General features: G+C 40.1%; 1 protein-coding gene across 1 annotated transcript in view; it reads right to left on the bottom strand.

Annotated features, from left to right (window-relative positions):
* efhb (EF-hand domain family, member B) overlaps positions 1-21,883 on the bottom strand; it is a 50,209-nt gene extending 28,326 nt beyond the window's left edge. Inside the window, exons 1-6 of the mRNA XM_078427883.1 lie at positions 21,713-21,883; positions 21,448-21,510; positions 14,901-15,044; positions 10,505-10,685; positions 4,198-4,308; positions 1,716-1,845 (exon numbers count right to left, since the gene is read on the bottom strand). Coding sequence (XP_078284009.1) covers positions 1,716-1,845; positions 4,198-4,308; positions 10,505-10,685; positions 14,901-15,044; positions 21,448-21,510; positions 21,713-21,850 — 767 coding nt within the window. The 5' untranslated portion in view covers positions 21,851-21,883. The remainder of the gene's footprint in view (positions 1-1,715; positions 1,846-4,197; positions 4,309-10,504; positions 10,686-14,900; positions 15,045-21,447; positions 21,511-21,712) is intronic.
* Between the last annotated feature and the right edge of the window lie 513 nt (positions 21,884-22,396).

The following is a 22,396-nucleotide window of genomic DNA, read 5'->3' as shown; positions in this document are numbered from 1 at the left end:
TAGCGATGCCTGAAGAAACTAAGCATCCTATTATTCTCTCGAAGGACTTTCATATTTCAACATTGCTGTTACAACATATTCATGAACAGAGGAAGAAATCACATCTTGTCGAAACTTTGTAAAAAGGTACTGGAGATCATGCCAGACGTTAAAGGTTTTGTGCGTACTGTACGACTTCAGACTAAGGACAACATCTTGGTAAGACCGATAACCAAGAAGGTGCTTCGAGAAGGTGAAGGAGAAGATTGAAGAATCGCTAATGAAGTTTGAATGCCAACATATAATGCATATTACTTTTGTTTTTGATAAATATTAAGCTTTTATAGCTCCTTTTAATATCTATTGGTAATTGCTTCGTTATATACGCAGAACAATTGGGGGCCGGTGTGTAGGAGCCATTTACGCTTAATTTAGTTACTGTCATTGTATTATGGCTATGTTTGATATTTCTAGTTTCTGTCTTTTTTGCATTCTTGTGGGTGTGATTTGAAACATAATGGGGAAGTGTCCACATGGGAGGAGGCTAGCGTAGCGACAGAGATTGTGGATCAGTTTAGTCTCGAAGGATGGAGAGAATACAGTTTTTTACCACACTCGCGCCAGCTACACTCACAAGGACCACACGGTAATGACTACATGATTTTTACTGTATTGTTTGAAGAAGAAACAGTTGATAAGAACAAAAAGTTATGAATTACTCTTTTGATTTGTGCTACTTTAAAAAAGACCAATTAATTAAGAAAAAGCGTTTGGAAGATTCGTTTTTTTAATCTCAGAGTGCGGTGTGTGCGTAAGCTATACCTCCATTCCATCCCCGAGCAGTAATGGCTATTGAAGTTGGACTCTGAGAAGGTATAGAAACTGCCATTACAGGATGAATGAAACATTTACAGCATTCTTTGTGCAATGGACCAAGAATACATTTTTGGACAAGCGATAGACTTTAAAGTCAAGAATATGGAAGGCTCAGAGCATAATTTGCAGCTATTGCTGTTCCTGGGCACCCACAGCTTTCTCCAGGAAATGGAAGTTGTGAATTCAAAAGGTATATTCAAAGATGCCTTGGTACATATCGGAGATGGTGTTCACAGTGAAACACTGGATCCAGGGATAGAGGAAGGGGTAGAGTGCCAATCAAGCAGGGTGCTCTCTCTTAAATTATATTGAGGTTGGGCATATTTGGAACTGCACTCATCTAGATAAGTGGAGATAATCCAACTGACTCCTGATTTATACTTGGAAAGTCAAAAGATGAGTCAATTGTTACAGAATAACATCTGCTCTGTTCTTGTGGTCACTGGAGTTTTGAGATCAGTTTGCAATGAAAATCAGTGAGGTAGAAAATGCAATGGTTAAATGAGATGAATGCAAGAAGCACCAAAAAAATTAAACTCCATTATGATCCTTTTGATAATCTTATAGATGGCCTTGAACATTCTAATGCCTATTTTTGAAGTCACTGATCTTCATGTGGCTCAGTCATATTTTTGGTTCAGTCCATGAAAAGCCTGATAGAAAAACTTATAAGCAGTTTATGTCAACGTTGACAATGGTGAACGAGGTCTGATTGACATGGACGATGACACGTTGGCCTGGCTCACCTCAACGGAGCTGCAGGTCTAAAAGACATACGACAGAAGAAGAAGTCTATGTACAACATTTTATGGGCAGGGGAGGGGGGAGAAACTGCAATGCTAGTCTTCATGAATACTTACAGTTGCATTTCAGTTAACCAGCGCAATGATTTTGCTGTCATTCTTCCATCATTGAAACAAGGAGTCTCTAAACCAAATGCACTGTCTTTGCTGATTCTCGACCAATCGTACTTTCTATCCACCTTTTCCCCTATGGAAATAGTTCAAATCAGTTTAAACATTGAAATCCACGCTATTTTTCTTTTTTCTATTGTATGTACCATAACAAATTATCATCCAATTGTGAATAATTCCAAACAATGTGAACCAGCCTTTCCACCCATGTTGATGAAAACCAGAAGAAAAAAAATGCATGGTGACCCTCTTGATTTAAACTGATGATTTTAATTAAAAGAGTTCAGAAAAAAGCTCTGAGATTTAAAAAAATAAAACTAACTACACCTTGATCCTCATAAAATCTGTAGTGCTTGGATTTAAGTATCACCACAAGGCCACAGAGCCTTAGAGCCACTCAGCCATAGCACTATAGAGTTATCTTAACCATGCAGGCAGCCATCTCAGCCATAGAGCCACAGAGCCATCTCGGCTATAGAGGAATCGCAACCATAGCACTCTAGAGCCATCTCAGCTATGAAGCCATAGAGCCATCAATGGGTGTCAGAGGTTATGGGGAGAAGGCAGGAGAATGGGGTTAGGAGGGAGAGATAGATCAGCCATTATTGAATGGCAGACTAGACTTGATGGGCCAAAGAGCCTACTTCTACTCCTATCACCTATGATTTTATGCCCATGAAAATCCAGCAACTGACTTACTTGGCAGAAAGGTCTAATTACTGAAAGCATGGCTATAAAATCTACATTTTTCAGGAACTGACAGCAAGCAATGTAATGAGAGTCCTGCAGCTACGCATTTCATCATTGCCCTTACAGCAGGTGTTCGGATTCAGTAGTTTATTTGTCTGAACATATGTGTTGCAATCCAATAAACATCTGAATGAGTATACACATTTTTATTGGCATGTATCATCCTAAATATAACTTCCCAAGTAGCCGGAAGGCTGCAGACAGTGGAGATTGACATTCAGAAAATCTCTAGCAGTTTTTGACTTTGTTCAGCCAGCTCAGTCAACATCCACTCAGCTCCTTGACCTCATGTGTGGGAAACAAGAACCAGAGGACATAGGTTTAAGGTGAGGGGGAAAAGATTTAATAGAAACCTGAGGGGTAGCCTTTTTAGCACAGTGGGTGGTGGATATATGGAAGCAGCTGGCAGGTTTTAAGGTGAGAAGGGAAAGATGTAATAGGTACAGGCCCTTTGGACCAACTTGCCTATGCCAACCAAGATACCCCATCTATGCTAATCCCACCTATCCACGTTTGGGTCACATCCCTCTAAGCCATTCCTATCCCTTTACCTGGCCAAATAGCTTTTAAATGTCGTTCGAGTATATGTCTCAAATACCTCCTCTGGCTGATGGTTCCATATACCCACCACAATCTGTGAAAATGGTGCCCTTCAGGTTCCTATTAAATCTTTTCCCACTCACCTTGAAATGTCTTCTGGTTCCTGATTCCCCTACTTTGGGTAAAAGAGTCTTTGCATTCACCCTATCTATCACTTTCATGATTTTATACTAATATACTCAAAATCTTGTTTAATATACATATGTAGTCATGCTGGCCTCAGTTCAAGTATCCACTGCTATGTTTAAGATGTTGAGTAACTTCTGCTTGTACTGCGATGAAAGTGAGGACATTGGTTATCAAATGCTGCTTGATTGATTGTTGGGTCTACCTCGGTTGGAATGGAAACAACTGGTTCTTCCATGTTGGACAAGCTGAGATCTAGATTCCACACAGAGCCTTGTGCAAGATGAAGCTCAACTCTCCAAAGCTCCTTGACACTGCACTCAAGCCTTAGAGCTTGAGTGAAGAAATGCCATAATATCTCAATATCTCATAAAAATAAATATCAGCATTCTGTAGATTTTCTGTAGTTAAAATATTTAATCACTGAAAGTTCAACGTATAAGACACTCATTGTTTATGGTGCTGCTTCCTTTCATTCCCATCCTCATACCCCTCTTTTATTGAAGATGCTACTGTAGGCTATTCATATGGTTAGCACATCCAATTTCCCATCCTCAGAAAGCAACTTGTTCCTGCATTGCTTATTTACCATGATATAATTAAATCTGCAACCAGATGAAAACGGGACCAGTGCGATCTCTGGGTGGTTGCTACATTAATCCCATCCACTGTACAGTTGAAAAAGAATCCAAATGAAAATTGTTCAAAGGGTCACGCAGTCATAAAGTCATAGAGCATGTAAGCAAGCCGTTTGGCGCATAATAAAAACTGCACTCAAGATTACGGACAAATCCTGACCAAATGGAACCACAGATCATATTTGAATCATTACTTCACGCAGCATGCTGCCATGCTTTACATTTTATATAGACTTGCAGAGACAAGCAATAATTACATTATTGCAAATAAACAAGAATTCAGTACAATTTGCTTACGAGTCATCCATCCTTACCAACGTTGTAATCATTATGCGTTACCCTATACAGTGAATGCCCACTTTGCGATTCTTCATTAATTTGTAGTCGAGTCTTTGGTGGGTTTACAAGCTCTCCAACAGTGATATCTGAAGTAAATTTTTAAACATTGATTTGCGATCAAGATTATAATCAATCATTAATTACATATTATATAGGAGCAATTATATTGCATTGCAATATATATATTATATATTACATTACACCATATTATTTTGCAGCTTTCATTACTGTCAAAGCCGAATATTTTGTTAGAAGGGCAGCTCAACCTACATGCAAATAGACTCATGCAGAGTCATACAGGCTCTTTGGCCCAACTTGCCCACGCCAATCAAGATGCCCAATCTATGGTAGCCCACTTGCCCATGTTTGGCCCATATCACAAGCCCTTTCCTGTCCATGTGCTTGTCCAAATGCCTTTTTAATGTTGTTGTAGTATCTGCCTCAACTACTTCCTCTGGCAGCTAGTTTCATATACTCACCACTCTCTGTGCAAACCAATTGCACCCCCCCTCCCCCTCCTCCCTCCCCCCCCCCCCCTCAGTTTACTATTAAATCTTTCCCCTCTCACCTTAAACCTATGTCCTCTGGTTCTTGATGCCCCTTCTCTGGGTAAAAGACTGTGCATTCACCCTATCTGTTCCCCTCATGATTTTTAGACTTATATGAAGTCTAACATTTTGTTTTAAGATGTTGCCTTTCAATAATGACTTACAATGTTTGTAGACCCTTGTAGACAGGTCAGATAGTTTGCTAAATGTGTTCATTAAACTAGCACAGTAGGGTTAGAGAGGTGGGTTCATCCATTAGCCGTTTTTACAGCTTCCTCCGTGACAATAAACGGAGTGGCAGAAAGGGGATTGTGGGTCTTGGGTCATGGAGAAAAATAGCTGAGAGGGGCTTAGAGTGGTGATAGAGAGGTTTGTATCTTGAATGGGACTTTAAGAAATAGATTTGCCGGTGTGATTGGGTTGTGAATGATTTTAGGATGATCATCATTTGAGGGACTCAAACACAGATAGCTAATAGGCAGTGTGTGAGGCAGGAGGCAGAAAAGGGAAACACTCAGACCCAATATGTAGGAGAGAAAGAAGTGAAAAGAAATAAACTGAGAATAAGAAATGATGGGTCCCTCAAATGTGTATATTTTAATGCTAGGAGCATTGTAAGAAAGGTGGATGAGCTTAGAGCCTGGATTGACATATGGAAGTATGATGTTGTGGCGATCAGAGAAACATGGTTGCAGGAGGATTGCGATTGGCAATTAAATATTCCAGGATTACATTGTTTTAGATGTGATAGAATCGGAGGGGCAAGAGGTGGGGGTGTTGCATTGCTTGTCAGGGAGGATATCACAGCAGTGCTTTGGCAGGACAGACTAGAAGGCTCGATTAGGGAGGCTGTTTGGGTGGAACTCAGAAATGAGAAAGGCTTAGCAACACTTATAGGGGTGTATTATAGACCGCCAAATAGGGAACGAGAATTGGAAGAGCAAATATGTAAGGAGATAGCAGATATTAGTAGTAAGCACAGAGTAGTGATTGTGGGTGATTTCAATTATCCGTACATAGACTGGGAATCACATTCTGTTAAAGGGCTGGATGGTTTGGAGTTTGTAAAATGTGTGCAGGATAGTTTTTTGCAGCAATACATAGAGGTACCTACCAGAGAAGGGGCAGTGTTGGACCTCCTGTTAGGAAATGAGACGGGTCAGGTGACGGAGGTATGTGTTGAGGAGCACTTTGGGTCTAGTGATCACAATGCCATTAGTTTCAATATAATTATGGAGGTGGTCAAATCTGGACCAAGGGTTGAGATTTTGGATTGGAGAAAGGCTAATTTTGAGGAGATGAGAAAGGATTTAAAAGGAGTGAAATGGGACATTTTGTTTTATGAAAAGGATATAATAGAGAAATGGAGGATATTTAAAGGTGAAATTTTGAGAGTAGTCTCTATGTCCCTGTTCGGTGGAAAGGAAAGAATAATAATTTGAAAGAGCCGTGGTTTTCCAGGGAAATTGGACACTTGGTTCGGAAAAAGAGGGAGATATACAATAAATATAAGCGGCAGGGAGTAAATGAGGTTCTTGAGGAATATAAAGAATGTAAAAGGAATCTTAAGAAGGAAATTAGAAGAAAAAAAAAAATGAGGTTGCTTTGGCAAGTAATGTAAAAGTAAACCCCAAGGGGTTCTACAGATATGTCAATAGCAAAAGGATAGCGAGGGATAAAATTGGTCCGTTAGAGAGTCAGAGTTGACAGCTATGTGCTGAGCCGGAAGAAATGGGGGAGATATTAAACAATTTCTTTTCTTCGGTATTCACCGAGGAGAAGGATATTGAATTATGTGAGGTAAGCGAAACAAGTAGAGTAGTGATGGAAATTATGAGGATCAAAGAAGAAGAGGTACGGACACTTTTGAAAAATATAAAAGTGGATAAGTCTCCAGGTCCTGATAGGATATTCCCTAGGACATTGAGGGAAGTTAGTGCAGAAATAGCAGGGGCTATGACGGAAATATTTCAAACGTCATTAGAAACGGGGATGGTGCTGGGAGATTGGCGCATTGCGCATGTTGTACCTTTGTTTAAAAAAGGTTCTAAAAGTAAACCTAGCAATTATAGACCTGTTAGTTTGACGTCTGTGGTGGGAAAATTCATGGAAAAGATACTTAGGGACAATATATATAATCACATGGATAAACAAGGCCTGATTAGAAACAGTCAACATGGATTTGTGCCTGGAAGGTCATATCATATCATCATATATCATATATCATATATATACAGCCGGAAACAGGCCTTTTCGGCCCACCAAGTCCGTGCCGCCCAGCGATCCCCGTACATTAACACTATCCTACACCCACTAGGGACAATTTTTACATTTACCCAGCCAATTAATCTACAAACCTGTACGTCTTTGGAGTGTGGGAGGAAACCGAAGATCTCGGAGAAAACCCACGCAGGTCACGGGGAGAACGTACAAACTCCTTACAGTGCAGCACCCGTAGTCAGGATCGAACCTGAGTATCCGGCGCTGCATTCGCTGTAAAGCAGCAACTCTACCGCTGCGCTACTAATCTTCTTGAATTTTTTGAAGAGGTTACCAGGGAAATTGATAAGGGCAAGGCTGTGGATGTTGTCTATATGGACTTCAGTAAGGCATTTGACAAGGTTCCACATGGAAGGTTGATTAAGAAGGTTAAATCATTGGGTATTAATAGTGAGGTTGCAAGATGGATTCAACAATGGCTGAATGGGAGATACCAGAGGGTAATGGTTGACAACTGTATGTCAGGTTGGAGGCCAGTGTCTAGTGGAGTACCCCAAGGATCTGTGTTGGGTCCACTGTTTGTCATTTACATTAATGATCTGGATGATGGTGTGGCAAATTGGATTAGTAAGTATGCAGATGATACTAAGATAGGTGGTGTAGTTAATAATGAAGTAGATTTTCAAAGTCTACAGAGAGACTTGGGCCTTTTGGAAGGGTGGGCTGAAAGATGGCAGATGGAGTTTAATGCTGATAAGTGTGAGGTGCTGCATTTTGGTAGGACAAATCAAAATAGGACGTACAGGGTAAATGGTAGGGAATTGAGGAATGCAGTGGAACAGAGGGATCTGGGAATAACTGTGCATTGTTCCCTGAAGGTGGAATCTCATGTGGATAGGGTGGTGAAGAAGGCGTTTGGTATGCTTGCCTTTATAAATCAGAGCATCGAATATAGAAGTTGGGATGTAACGTTGAAATTGTACAGGGCATTGGTGAGGCCGAATCTGGAGTATGGTGTGCAGTCCTGGTCGCCAAATTATAGGAAGGATGTCGACAAAATGGAGAGGGTACAGAGATTTACTAGAATGTTGCCTGGGTTTCAGCACTTAAGCTACAGAGAGAGGTTGAACAGGTTGGGTCTTTATTCTTTGGAGCGTAGAAGGTTGAGGGGGGACGATAGAGATTTTTAAAATTTTAAGAGGGCCGGACAGAGTTGACGTGGGTAGGCTTTTCCCTTTGAGAGTGGGGAAGATTCCAACAAGGGGACATAACTTCAGAATTAAGGGACAAAAGTTTAGGGGTAACATGAGGGGTAACTTCTTTACTCAGAGGGTGGTGGCTGTGTGGAATGAGCTTCCGGTGGAAGTGGGGGAGGCAGGCTCGATTTTATTATTTAAGAGTAAATTGGATAGGTATATGGGTGGGAGGGGATTGGAGGGTTATGGTCTGAGAGCAGGTAGATGAGACTAGGTCAGAGAAAGTGGTCGGCGTGGACTGGTAGGGCCGAACGGGCCTGTTTCCATGCTGTAATTGTTATATGGTTATATGGTTATATATCAACAGAGCTGGAATTAACCTACAGTCCATTTTTGACCAGTATGCAGAAGATGGATGAAGTAGCTTCCCACCCTCACCCCCACCCTCACCCCCACCCTCACTTATGAGTTCTACACATTAGACTAAGCTGTACATATAGCTGATGGGCCAACCCACTTCCCTAACCCTGCTGTACTAGTTTAATGCACCTGACATAAAAATATTCCAAGGCACTTTACAGAAACTGTTCCGCTGGGCTGTAATGGAGGCTTTGGAAGACATGTTGCCAGAGCTGGGCATGCTTTGGGAGATAAGATAATGTTCAGGGATTCTTCCCATGAATAGGAGGTTGGCCATAGTACAGCAGCGTGAAAATATACTTTATTTGTGGCTAATTTTGCACAGCTCTAAAATCCTGGCAGCTGAAGGCAGGAACTGCTTGCTGCATTGCAGCTTGCAGGACAGGAGAAACAAGAATGTTCTCCTTCAGATCTTCAAGCAAATCTGCCACAACCTCTCCTTCAAGCAAATCTCCAACAATCTCTCAGTTAACCTACCCCAAATGACTGAAATCTTTACTTTTAACCACAAATTTTCAGATCTGATATCTTAAATCACCTCTGCACCATGCCCAATGGAATCACATCATTCCTGCAATATATTGACCAAAAATGTACTTGCTACTCAGTACTCAGGCCGTGGCCTAACTGGTATTATGTGCAGTTCTCCTATAACCCTTATCATGATCATAAGATCATAGGAGATAGGAGTAGAATTAGGCCATTCGGCCCATCATGTCCACTCCGCCATTCAATCATGGCTGATCTATCTCTCCCTCTTAACCCCATTCTCCTGCCTCCTCCACATAACCAATCAAGAATCTATCTATCTCTGCTTTAAATATATCCATTGCTTTTGCCTCCACAGCCTTCTGTGGCAAAGAATTCCACAGATTCACCACCCTTTGACCAAAGAAATTCCTCCTCATCTCCTTCCTAAAAGAACTTCCTTTAATTCTGAGGCTAGAACCTCTAGTCGTAGACTCTCCCACTAGTGGAAATATCCTCTCCACATCCACTCTATCCAAGCCTTTCACTATTCTGTACGTTTCAATGAGGTCCCCCCTCATTCTTCTAAACTCCAGCGAATATAGGCCCAGTGCCGTCAAACGCTCATCATATGTTAACCTACTCATTCCTGGGATCATTATTATAAACCTCCTCTGGACCCTCTCCAGAGCCAGCACAATCCTCCTCAGATATGATGCCCAAAAGTGTTCACAATATTCCAAATGCGACCTGACCAGTGCCTTATAGAGCCTCAGCATTACATCCCTGTTTTTGTATACAAGCCTTCTTGAAATAAATGCTAGCATTGTGTTTGCTTTCTTTACTACTGATTTGACTTGCAGATGAACTTTTTGGGAATCTTACCAGCACTCCCAAGTCCCTTTGCACCTCTGATTTCTGGATTCTCTCTTATGATTATATTATGTGGCTCAGCTCATGAAGGAAAGCACCTCATCTATCTTATTAACTACTTTGTAGGCCTGTCCTCATTATGGATCTATAAACATGTTCCTCTATTCCTTTGGATCTATAATTCCATTATGGATCTATAATTCCATTATGGATCTATAAACATGTTCCCCTGTTCCTCTATACTACCGAATATCCTTCAATTCACTGTATTTTCTTAAATCTGGTCATGACATTGGCCACAATATACACAGCTGGAGATATCAATGTTTTACTGTTAGCATAGTGTCCTTCACTTTGTACTCTATGCCTCTAATTTAAAAGTAAAGGATACCATATTGCTACTTATCAACACACATAAAAGTCCTGGTCTCTCTGTTCATGCAACTCCCTTAAAATGTTACCCTTATGCTTCATCTCAGATGTTCATTGATTCTTAAAATATTTTAAGTTTTAGAATATTTTTGTCTTCCATTGTTCCTTTATCTGTGTATTACCACCTTTGATTACTCTTTTCCCAAATGTGGTATTGTATATGTCTAGTCCGTCAGGTAATCCCGGTGCTTGATCGTGAGACTTTCCCAGTGGAGCTCGTTGATGGCTTGGGTAAGCTGCAGTAATTTTGTCTGAAAATAGATGCGCAACCCGTGTCCTGATTGGAGGATTTATCAATGATGCAACCTAGATGACAAAGAGAAATGAAAGTAAGTTACAGTATGATTAACTTTAAGCAATCATCTCAGTCTTCAATTAAATGTTGTGCACACTTCAATATACAATTCTTCCAAATATTGCTTGGCTTCATTGCCATTAAAATCATTGCTGGGTCTACGGTTTAGATTTGAGCCCGCACAAGGACTTGGACACAATATTCTTTAGTAATAAACAAATATCACTGCCAGAATGACTGCTCTAAAACTGAGATCATATTTGTATGGCTTGGTGGAGAATAAGGATCCCCTGACATTATTCAATAAAGAATACAGTTCTCCAACTATAATAAATGGCAATCCAAGATGTGCCAAAACATGGCAACACTGCTTGCTGCTCGAAATGGATCTACTTACATCTTACAATTGTAAATTCTAGTACAATTTTTTCCTCACACATTATCAACAAAAATAAACAGTAGTTGTTATTTCAACAACTCCACCCATAGTTCTTCCTCTGGCTTCAAAATTCGTACCCATTCTATCCTTATCTTACATTTATTATCTCCTCATCACTGACCATTGTCCAACTATCTACCCATCAACCCCTTCCCCTCACATGTATCCACCTATCACTTGCCAAGCTTTGTCTTGCCCCCATCTCTCTTCAGTTTCCTTCCCCGCCCCACTACCACAATCAGTCTGAAGGGTCCCAACCCAAAACGTCACCTATCCATGTTCTTCAGAGATGCTGCCTGACCTGCTGAATTACTCCAGCACTGTGTCTTTCAACTGTTCACAATGCTCCAATGAGGCAATCATTGATGACCATTTTAACTTTATTGCTGTCACTGCAACCTAACAACAATTAACCATGAGTAATATGCTTATGAAATAATATTTCACAATACAAAAACATGTGTATGTTGCTCCTTTGTCAGATAGTATACTTGAAATGATCCTATGTAGTTCACTAAAACTTTCCAGATCTTTACATGTACAAGCAATATGGGTGAAACTGGGAAATAAATAAGTTTGTCTTTTCAAGCATTGAACCATTTGTGTACAAACAAAATAGATGCTATTAACTGATTGTGTAATTTCCTTCCTTTTAATGGAAACTCGAGAAAATCTAGTTTTTTAAAATTTGTGTTTATGATCAATTGATAGATTGCAGGCTTCTCATAGACAAATCATTCATAAATCCTGGGCTAGATTTTACAAGGAAAATCTGGTAATCCCACGTGGAATGCTTGCATTCAGCTGTGATTAGTGTCAGATTATTCAGGATTTCATTAGAATACAAGTAGGAGTTGAAGTAAGTGATAAGACCAATAAAACTTGCCCTACCTTTCAGTGTGATGAAGTCTGATCTCATTTTGGCCTCAACTCCACCTTCCTGCTTGTTCCTCCTAACCCCTAACTCCCCAATAGATCACCTTTTTTTCTCTATCAGCTTTGAATATATTCAATGATTTGGGCTCCATAGGTCTGAGGGGTAGAAAACTTAAATATCTGCATTCCTCAGAAGAAATCCTTCCTCATCTCTGTCGTCAATGGGTGACCTCTTATTCTAAACCTTTACCATCAATTCTAGTTTACCCAAGGAGAAACATTTTCTCAGCATCCACACGAAGGCATGGAAGACCCACAATTTGATGTCAGCTGCTAACTCCTGATTCCAGTCCAATGCTGGTGTCAAGAAGCAGAGTTCAATACGTATGTTGGGAAATCTATTCATATCTGCACTAGGCTAGACCACATCATTATTTTTTTTTAATTGTTTGAAATTATTGAACTATTTTAAATATGGTGGTTTAGGGTGTTGTTTGAATCATTTAAATGTTTATTTTACATAGTTTGATATTTTTTAACAATTTTGGAATGCTTTTGAATATGTTTGAACTTCAAAATCAGCTTCAAAATCATTGTTTATCAGTAATTTTGTGGACAAGTTCTAGTCTCTCCTGCCCATAACTCCTAGTCACCCATGATTCAGGCTTTCTAAAGGGAGAGCCTTTCATTTGCAGGGTCTCATCACCAAGTTTAGAAGTTGTACTTTGCAACAATTCATTCTCATTTTCTATACTTTCAAACTGTACATCATATGGATGGGTTGTAGCCCAATTTAGATCTAAATTAGGTTAAAAATGTTATGAAAACAATCAAGATTTAAGAATTATTTTCACCCATGTCTTTTCCAGATTTTAATCGACAATTTTTGCAATACATTATTTTGTTGGTCATGCCTGCAATTGAGATAATAATGGTAAATAATTTCACATCAAGCATAGAAATCAAATCAATTGGCAACAGTTTTTTATGCTCAATTAGCCCACTGATCATTTTCTGGTGAAATTGCACCTGACAAATTAGTCCAGCCGTGTGTAATATTCATATTTGTATGTTTTGTTTTGTGCACCAGGTGTGCTCCTAATGACATCACTATTCACATAATGCCTATTTCCCCCCTTACTAATGAAAGTTGGACTTTTGAGCTCAATTTTTGACTTGTGTAACATTCCAATACATCTGGGAGCACATAATGTTGTTTTGTCATCATATGTTTACACATCATTTAAAAGGCCACTCTTCTGACATTGGGAGATCTGACTTAGGAATTTCAAAACTCACTGAAGGTGAGTTCACCATATCTGACCATGCAGACCAGCCAGTTGGTCATGTGCAATAGCCCTTAGCTCCAGACCATGAGCTGCTGGAGGATGTTGGAAGATGATTTGTTGGATATGCTGGCTGATGGGGTGGAAGGTGAGGACAAAGGGGATTCTGTCCTTGTTATGAATGGGGGGAGAGGGACCAAGAGTGGAGCTGCGGGATATGGAAGAGGCCCTAGTGAGAGCCTCATCCATCAGCCAGCGTATCCAATAAATCATCCTCCAACATTTCCGTCACCTCCAAAGGGATCCCATTACTGGCCACATCTTCCCATCTCCTCCCCTTTCTGCATAGACCATTCCCTCCCTAACTCTCTGGTCCACTCGTCCCTTCCTACCCAAACCACCCCCACCCCAGGCACTTTCCCCAGCAACCGGAGATGCAACATCTGTCCCTTTACCTCCCCCCTCGACTCCATCCAAGAACCCAAACAGTCTTCCAGGTGAGGCAGAGGTTCACCTGCACCTCCTCCAACCTCATCTATTGTATCCGCTGTTCCAGATGTCAACTTCTCAACATCGGCGAGACCAAACGCAGGCCCGGCGATCATTTCGCTCAACACCTTCGCTCAGTCTGCCTTAACCAACCTGATCTCCCGGTGGATGAGCACTTCAACTCCCCCTCCCACTCCCAGTCTGACCTTTCTGTCATGGGCCTCCTCTAGTGTCATAGTGAGGCCCACCGGAAATTGGAGGAACAGGACCTCATATTTCACTTGGGCAGCTTACAGCCCAGCGGTACGAACATTGACTTCTCTAACTTTAGATAGCTCCTCTGTCCCTCTCTGTCCCTCTCTTCCCCTCCCCAGTTCTCCCACTGTCTTCCTGTCTCCACCTATATCATTTCTTTGTCCCGCCCCCCCGACATCAGTCTGAAGAAGGGTCTCGACCTGAAACGTCACCCATTCCTTCTCTCCTAGATGCTGCCTGACCTGTTGAGTTACTCCAGCATTTTGTGATACATTCTGATGAAAGGTAACTTTAACTCACTTTTTCTCATTCCACAAATGGTACCTGATCTGCCGAGTACTTCCAACAGTCTCTAGTTTATTTCAGGTTTCCGGCAGCTACAGTTTTCTCCATTTCACAATTTGAATATTATTTTTTTCTCTCTCTTTTTTATTCACCTCATTCTATTTTCATTTCCTTCATAAAGGTTAGATACGCTTTTAAGTCTTCACTGCCCTTTTTCACACAACACCAATCCCATTGTTCTTTCTATCCCACTAAATTCTCCACATTGTAAAAGATATATGATTTCTAACCTTTCCTCAGTCTAATGAAAGCATTAGTTCCTGAAACATTAACATCTGTTTCTCTCCCCACAGATGCTATCTCACCACTTGACTAACCGCACCCTTTCCTGTGTCTATGTTAAGACTTAGAGATGCAGAATTGTGTTTTATTTAAACGATCATGTCTGAATTTTTCCATACAATCACTACTGTAAACATAACGAATCACATTTTCCATTGCTTCTCATGTCTAAAAATATGAGAAAAAAATACAATTTTGAAACAATGATTAGAGAAAAAGCCAAGAAATATTGCAACATTACAACAAATACTTACAGTATGAGAGAATTTGCTAGAAACTCCATGTTGCAACAATGATGCAACATCAGGATCATTTGCTTTGCCATAGAAAATAGTGGCAGCACCTGGTTTGGGATTCCTACAATTGAAAAACTTTTTTACCGTGGGTGGTGTAATAGGCTGCAAGAATAAGCAATGAGAAAAATAAATACACGTTATTTATTCAAGCTATAATATCTGACATAGTTTAACCAATCATTAAATAAAAAGTATCTGAACATCCAATAATAAGTCCAGAATTTATCATCTTTAATCATATCATCATATCATATATATACAGCCGGAAACAGGCCTTTTCGGCCCTCCAAGTCCGTGCCGCCCAGCGATCCCCGTACATTAACACTATCCTACACCCACTAGGGATAATTTTTACATTTACCCAGCCAATTAACCTACATACCTGTACGTCTTTGGAGTGTGGGAGGAAACCGAAGATCTCGTACGAGGGAACAAATGCTTAATTGATTCATGAGACTTTTCTGTTATCTATAATGTTACCAAAGATATTAACTCACTTAATGCAAACTGGTATACAAGAAAGACAACAAAAAAAATTGAACATAGAACAGCACAGCACAGAAAGCCAGTCGGCCTATAATATCCATGTTGGACATGATGCCAAATGAATTTCCTCTGCCTTATGTGATCATTATTTCTCCTTTCTTTAAACGCTGCCATCATATCTGCCTCCAAAACCATTGCTGGGAACACATTACAGGCACCCACCCCGGCTGTGTATAAAAAAAACTTGCCGCACACATCTCCTTTCAACTCTCCCCCCGTCCATCTCAACCCCCTCAGAGAAAACAATTAAAGTTTGGCAGCAATCTGGTAAAACATTTCCAAAGCCTCCACAACCTTCCAGTAACTGATCAGAACTAGGTGCAATACTCCAAATGTGGCCTAACCAAAGTTTTATAAAACTGCAACATGATTTTCTGACTCACACTCAATGCCTTGAACACAAGCACACCATATGCCCTTTTTACCACTATCTACTTGAGCTGTCACTTTTAGGGAGCTACAGAGTTATGCAGCATAGTTGGTGAAGGTCTTGCCCTCAACTGCATATCTTACCATTACATTTGAAATCCCAAAGTGCAAACCCTCATACTAAGCACAGATCCCCGAGGAACACGACAGGTCACAGACCATCAGCCAGAATAAAAACCTTACACCACTAGTCTGTCTTCTATGGGGTAAGGCAGTTCTGAATCCAAACAACCGAGTCACTAATCTCACGTATCTTAATCTTCTGGATCAGTCCATCATCAATGACTTTACCAAATGCCTTGAGTCAATGGGCTACAGAAAAAGACATTGGATGAATAATTGAATGGGCAATAAGATTGCTTTAGATGTCGTTGAAACAAAATTGTAAACTGTTTTGCTTCAGCTTCTTTGCAACTTATGATTGATAAAATAAAATTTATTTTATATTACCATATGAATAGATTACCATATGAACCAAACAATGGATTTGTTTATATATAATTAGATGTTTTATGAACAGATAGCTTCATAGAATCTTTCAGCACAGGAGTCAAATTGTTCCATGACATTTATGCCACAGTCTGATAGCCATTTTAGATGTACTTTATTAATATTTTTCCTTTATCTACATATTAATAATTATTCATGCAGGCTCATCATTACCTCGTTGGGTTTGCACTCCATGCATGAGTTGTGTATTTACCTCAACCAATCACCAAATATTTTCCAAAGTTTATATTTATATAACTTTGAGGCATGATTACTACGAGGTATCATCTTTGTGAGGGCACAATTATAGCCTGTGAGGCTGGGTGACTTTAAAAATAAATTAAAACTGAAAAATAAATAAATGTATCCATTTTATACACCAAAACCTAAACACAGAGGCCACAATTTTATATTTCTTGCAAAATCTGTATTAATAATTGGAATAACTGACTATTTCAGCCAAATCAGTCTGCTGTGCATGGAGACAACAATCCCAAATATTCTGGGACCAGGTAATTAGAATAATTAGCATAAAGTCCCAACACTTCCTTGGCCCAGCCAATATTGGGCTAAAGATTATAAAGATGTGCATATTTAAAGGCAAGTGACTACATAAAGAAAATACACTCTGTTTCTGGGGGTTTTTCTGTCAAGTTACCTTGCCCTAGTTAGTTATTCGTCTATTCTCATATACAAAGATTCTTTCCCTTGGAATCAATATTCTTTTTCATTTTCTTATTTTCCCATCTTTCCTTGGACCATGTCTTCTAATGCTATTAGTAATAACTAAATTTTCCAAAATGAAATAGTAGCAATGATGTAGAAAACCCAAGCAAAAGGACAGAAAAATAAACTGAGAAGACACCTGGTGTAGAAGTGTTACATAGAATACATTATCATGTAGAGTTCAGTCGAACATACTGATTAGGTACCAGGGCATGCAGTTGGCAGGGGGACTCCCTTATCAGAAGTACATGAGCCAGCTCACTCAAGAACCATGTGCTTGCTTGAAAATTGTTGTATTCCAAAACCATTCCATGCCATCAAGCTAGTCTTCCCTATCCATGAATAAAATAATGAACAGGCATTGTAAACTAGATCTCGGTCACTTTCTTGAAACAACTAATGCCAACAAATTGACTTGTTGCACACTACTGGCTCAGTGAAAAGATAGAAAGAAAGCAGTATGCCCCATTAAACTATATCTAGGAATGTAATTTTGCAACTTCAGTAAGGAAGACTTTAGGCCCTGTCCCAGTTAGCCGTTTTCTAAGGCGACTGCCGGCGACTGTCATAGTCGTAGCAGATTGCCGAAAAACCGGTAAATGGATCCCGCCTACGACAATATCTACGACAAGCTACAACAACCTACCACCTAGTCGATGTCAAGCAACGGCAAGCTACCGAAAATTGGCGACCCAATCGTCGCAAGTAGAACGTCCACCTACGACCGCACCTACGGCAACCTACCACCACAGAGGCGACAACCTATGACAACCAAAGTCATCCTGCGTCCACCTGCGACAAGCTACGACACGTTATGACCCTGAAGACAATTCACGTTTCACCCACTTTCCCTATAAAAGGGGGTGTACGGTAGGGTTTCCAATCATTCTGCATCATGACTATTTGAAAGTGATGCCATGAGAAGCTGCTCTGAAATACAATAACTTCATACATCAATTTTCTGTCAAAATATCAAAAATTTCCTTTATTGATATACAAACAATATTTTTCAAAAGATTGATAAGAACATACAACAGTGCATACAAAAATATTGTAATAAACTTCAATAAACTTCAAACTTTAAACAGAATACAAGTACAAAAACATACAAAACCTAATATCATTTATGGACACATTACACTGATGGCTGATCAGATCAAGTCCACACTTGGAATTCGCCAAAGTCAGCACCGGCAACAACCTTAATCACCTGGCGACAACCTGGCGACAACCTACGACAGCGCCCACATCAGCAGATGTCAAGCTACGCTCATTGGCGTCAAACCAACAGTCGCCGAAAAATGTCATGTCTTCACAAAATCCAGCAACGACTAGAAAAACGCTACGACCCTTCGGAGACTACTCACGACCATGCCCACAACCGTGCGACGACATCCTAGTCGCCTGTAGTCGCCTAAAAAAATCACTGAACTGGGACAGGGCCTTTTAAGACTTATATGTAAGCTAGCCTTTAACAAAATCTCAAAAACAAATTACCATAAACCTCAGCCCACCACAAATTTGTCTTCACATGCTTGTGTTCCTATTCCACGCTTAAAATCATGTTCTGCACTATGAGCAATGCCATAGAAAATCACTATAAAAATCACTCAAATATTGTACATTTGCCTCAAACTATCAGTTTTGAATATAGCACCTTAAAAAAAACCAATGTAGGAGAATTGATGATGGTAAGAATGTAATATCATCAGAGTTTTAAACTGTTATTTAAAAAAAAGAATTGGAGGCTTGAGACCAATCCTGAATCTTTAATATATATTTAAAATTGATACTGCAGTGTTTAGTCTTAATATTTTCTTATATACGACGTAGTACATCCGAAATATAATATTCAGCTAGACAAATAAAATAAATCCTACATGACTATTCCTAAAGTATCAGGCGATTGATTCTCTCCCATCCTAGCTAACATCCTAAAAACTGTTTCATTGGATATTAATCTTGTTTGCAAATCCTGGCTCTGGATGAATTGGTTTCAAGCAAAATAGCAGATACAATTTTTAAAAAGCATGGAGGAACTAAACAAGCTAGTAAAACCAGTTATCTGAAATGCTGTTTTCAAACTATAAATACTTTCAGAACATCACAGACTAATTATTTTGTGGCATATCTACCTGCTTCATTATATGATAGAATCCACATTCAATGTGATTGCAGTACAGAATTGAAAGCATTGTAGCTTTCTTGGAATTGGAGCAATTCCAAGACATCTGCACCACAATCTTCACAGTGAAGCATTATTATAGATTGTTTCCTCTAACGAATACCCAAAGAATGTTACAATGAAGGCTTTCATTTGCTTTAAGGCGTTCTCAATAGATAGGCTCACAAGAGTTGTTGTCCAGACTAGGACAAAAATACTGGCTATCTTGCCAAAGCCAATCCTGAGCTGCAGATTAGCAGGCAGTGTGTCCAAAAACCCAGGAAATGGAACAAGATTAAAACAACAGTGAATGTTGAGCAAAATACAAACTGTCAGACAACAACTGGCCATAGAATGAAGGCAAATGGATGGTCGACTTTTCAGATTCAAGGCCCTGTATTAGGACTGAGAGTTCAGACAGTAAACAGAAGTGAGAAGAAGGGGTGAGAGGGGGACTTGTTGGAGATAGGTGGAAACTGATTTTTATAAAAATGAAGGAATTGGAGACAATTGGGGATAAGGAAGAAGGGTAGAGATGGAGACTGGTAGATGATGGGTGGACCAGATAAGGAAGGGTTGGTGGCCAGATGTAACCAGATGGTGGAGGAATAGGAAAGATGAACCAGAGCAGAGGAAATACAGGCAGCTAGGTATGTAGGTGATGGAACCAGGCAGATCATTCCATTTGCACTGCAGTCAGAGTCGCCTCAATAACCGGCAAAGGGGTCTGAAATCAGGAAAGCTTTGGAAGCAAATGGTCACCTAACCCCATTCCATGTCCTAAGAAATGTTGATTGAAAGATCCAGCTCCATATAGTTAAACTTCTACCATCCATGCAGCCAAAAATAGAATAGAATTGTACTTGCCAGCTAATTACAATCCTTCAAATTACAATAGACCTAGTTGGAAAATCCAAGTACTGGAATGCTTTGGGATTCAAGTTACCATTTCCCTCCAGAGAATGCTGGTTTACCACATGTATTTTCTCAAAGTACAATATTCCATTGTATACTTATTTTTGAAAGAAATCCATCTAATTCAAGTCCCTCAAGGTTCCCTTCACCCGAGAGAGCTTTTTCCAAAGATTGTTCATTTGCCAATTCAAATATTATGTAAATTGTACTGAATATACACCCACCCCATTCCACATCTCAAATGCTATATTATCTGGTCTTACTGCTCTGAATATGGCAAAATCCTTCAATTGTATTCCTTCTTTAGGGACCTCATTTTGAAAAAGTGCCAGAATAATTGGTAACGCTTCAGAAAACACAGTTTTGAAAGGGAAATTCCATGGTTACACTGCGAAAAATAGATTTGTAGGCAGAGTCTGCAACAAATATGTACATATCTTGTCATGAATGAGAAAAGTTAGGGCTTCAGAGTATGATTAATAGTTGTGGTAGGGGATTGTAACCTATCTCTTTAAGATTTATGTAAAATGTCACAGCAGTGGAAGGTTAAGGCAGAGGGTTGATGTGTTCTGGAACATGACACCTTTGGTACTCTTACCCAAATTAGGTTTTCTACATTCTGGTGCTAGGATGCCAAAGCATCCCTTTTAGTCAGACTACTCCACTTTCCAGGCACTAATTGGATATTTGATTCTGAATTCCGACAACAGTAGCTAGTGTCCCTTTCTATTTGTTTTGGGAATTCCTCTCAACAGGAGCACAGCGACCCACATCATTGCTTTTCATCGACAACACCCTGAACCTGAGGAATGTCTGCAGTCCTCCTCCCCCCCATATTCGACCTTCGACAAATGATCAGTGTTGTGATCTATTCCTTTTCGCCAGAGATGCTGCCTGACCCGCTGAGTTCTCCAGTATTTTGTGCTTATCATCTGTTGTCTTTCGGCTTCATCGAGTCAATATTTTTTCTACCAGTAGTGTACGGATGGAATGTATAACACCGTCCTCAATCTTTACTTTTAAGTCCATTGCCCATTTAACTACTTGTTTTACATGCCTCATCTAGGTTTTATTTTTGTGATTTAACTCACTTCAGATCAATTCCCTTTTCCAAACAAAATCTTCCTGCGTTTTAACTGGCGTTCGATAGATACGGTACCATTCTTGCATTTAAAAAAAAAAGACATCAGGATTATTTATACTTCTCAACTTGTATGACACCGGTGTATTACATACCCTGGGCTGAATTTCAGTCAGACATTCCGAAACGGTTCCAGTAATAGGCACTAATTTCCCCGCCTGCAAAATAAATATTAATTAGTGGCAGTCTGTGACCATATGTGGGTTGCACCTCTAGTCCTGTTAATTTACACTATCTGAATATTTTTAAAAGACAGCAAATAATTACAGGGATCGTATAAATGTTGCGCTTCACGATATTTGTCAAGGACACAACAAAAACATGACAAAACTGGAAAATAAAGAAAAAAAATCCACATACTGTACATAACACGGGATCCGTGTCGGTGAACTTTCCCTTATAGACGGGTCTTGCAGGTTGGAGAACTGCCGGCATAATGAGTTTGTTTTCTGGTTGCAGCTGACAATTTGGAAATGATTGCGTCCAGCTTGCAGGCATCGTGGCCGCAACTCGCTCCGGGATCTGGCTCTGCTCCTCTGGAATGTTGATCCTGACTGTCGCCAGGCAACCGGCTGCACGTGAGCGCGGGGCAGGTGGGGGCTGCACGTGAGCGCTGGGCGGGGAAAGATGCTCAGGCTCCTGGCTGGCCTGACCTGCAACGTCCATGGGACTGGTGCTACACTGGGTGGGAGATCACGTCACTTCTTCAGGTAACTTTGCCTTCTTACAATATTCGGTAACTGGGAAATATCGTAAATTATTCATTTTATGACTCTCCTTAATTTTTTAATCAGCGTGCAAGACAATATTTATCACACATCCGTAAATACCCTGTGAGGGTGGTAAAATACTTTGTTTTAAGATCTGTATTTATCTTAATAGCATACTCTCCAGGAGCCAAATCCCAGAGAACTGCTTTTCCACTCCCCTTACCTACTCTAACCTCACCCCCTCTGAACATTACAGCCCTCCGCTCACTCTGCAACAACCCTGACATTAGAATCAAACCCGCCGACAAGGGAGGTGCCGTGGTATAAGAAAATA

The sequence above is a fragment of the Rhinoraja longicauda genome, chromosome 2 (assembly GCF_053455715.1).
Source record: "Rhinoraja longicauda isolate Sanriku21f chromosome 2, sRhiLon1.1, whole genome shotgun sequence".
NCBI lineage: Eukaryota > Metazoa > Chordata > Chondrichthyes > Rajiformes > Arhynchobatidae > Rhinoraja > Rhinoraja longicauda.
The sequence above is the reverse complement of the archived record's forward strand: the minus strand, read 5'-3'. Positions and strand labels throughout refer to the sequence as shown.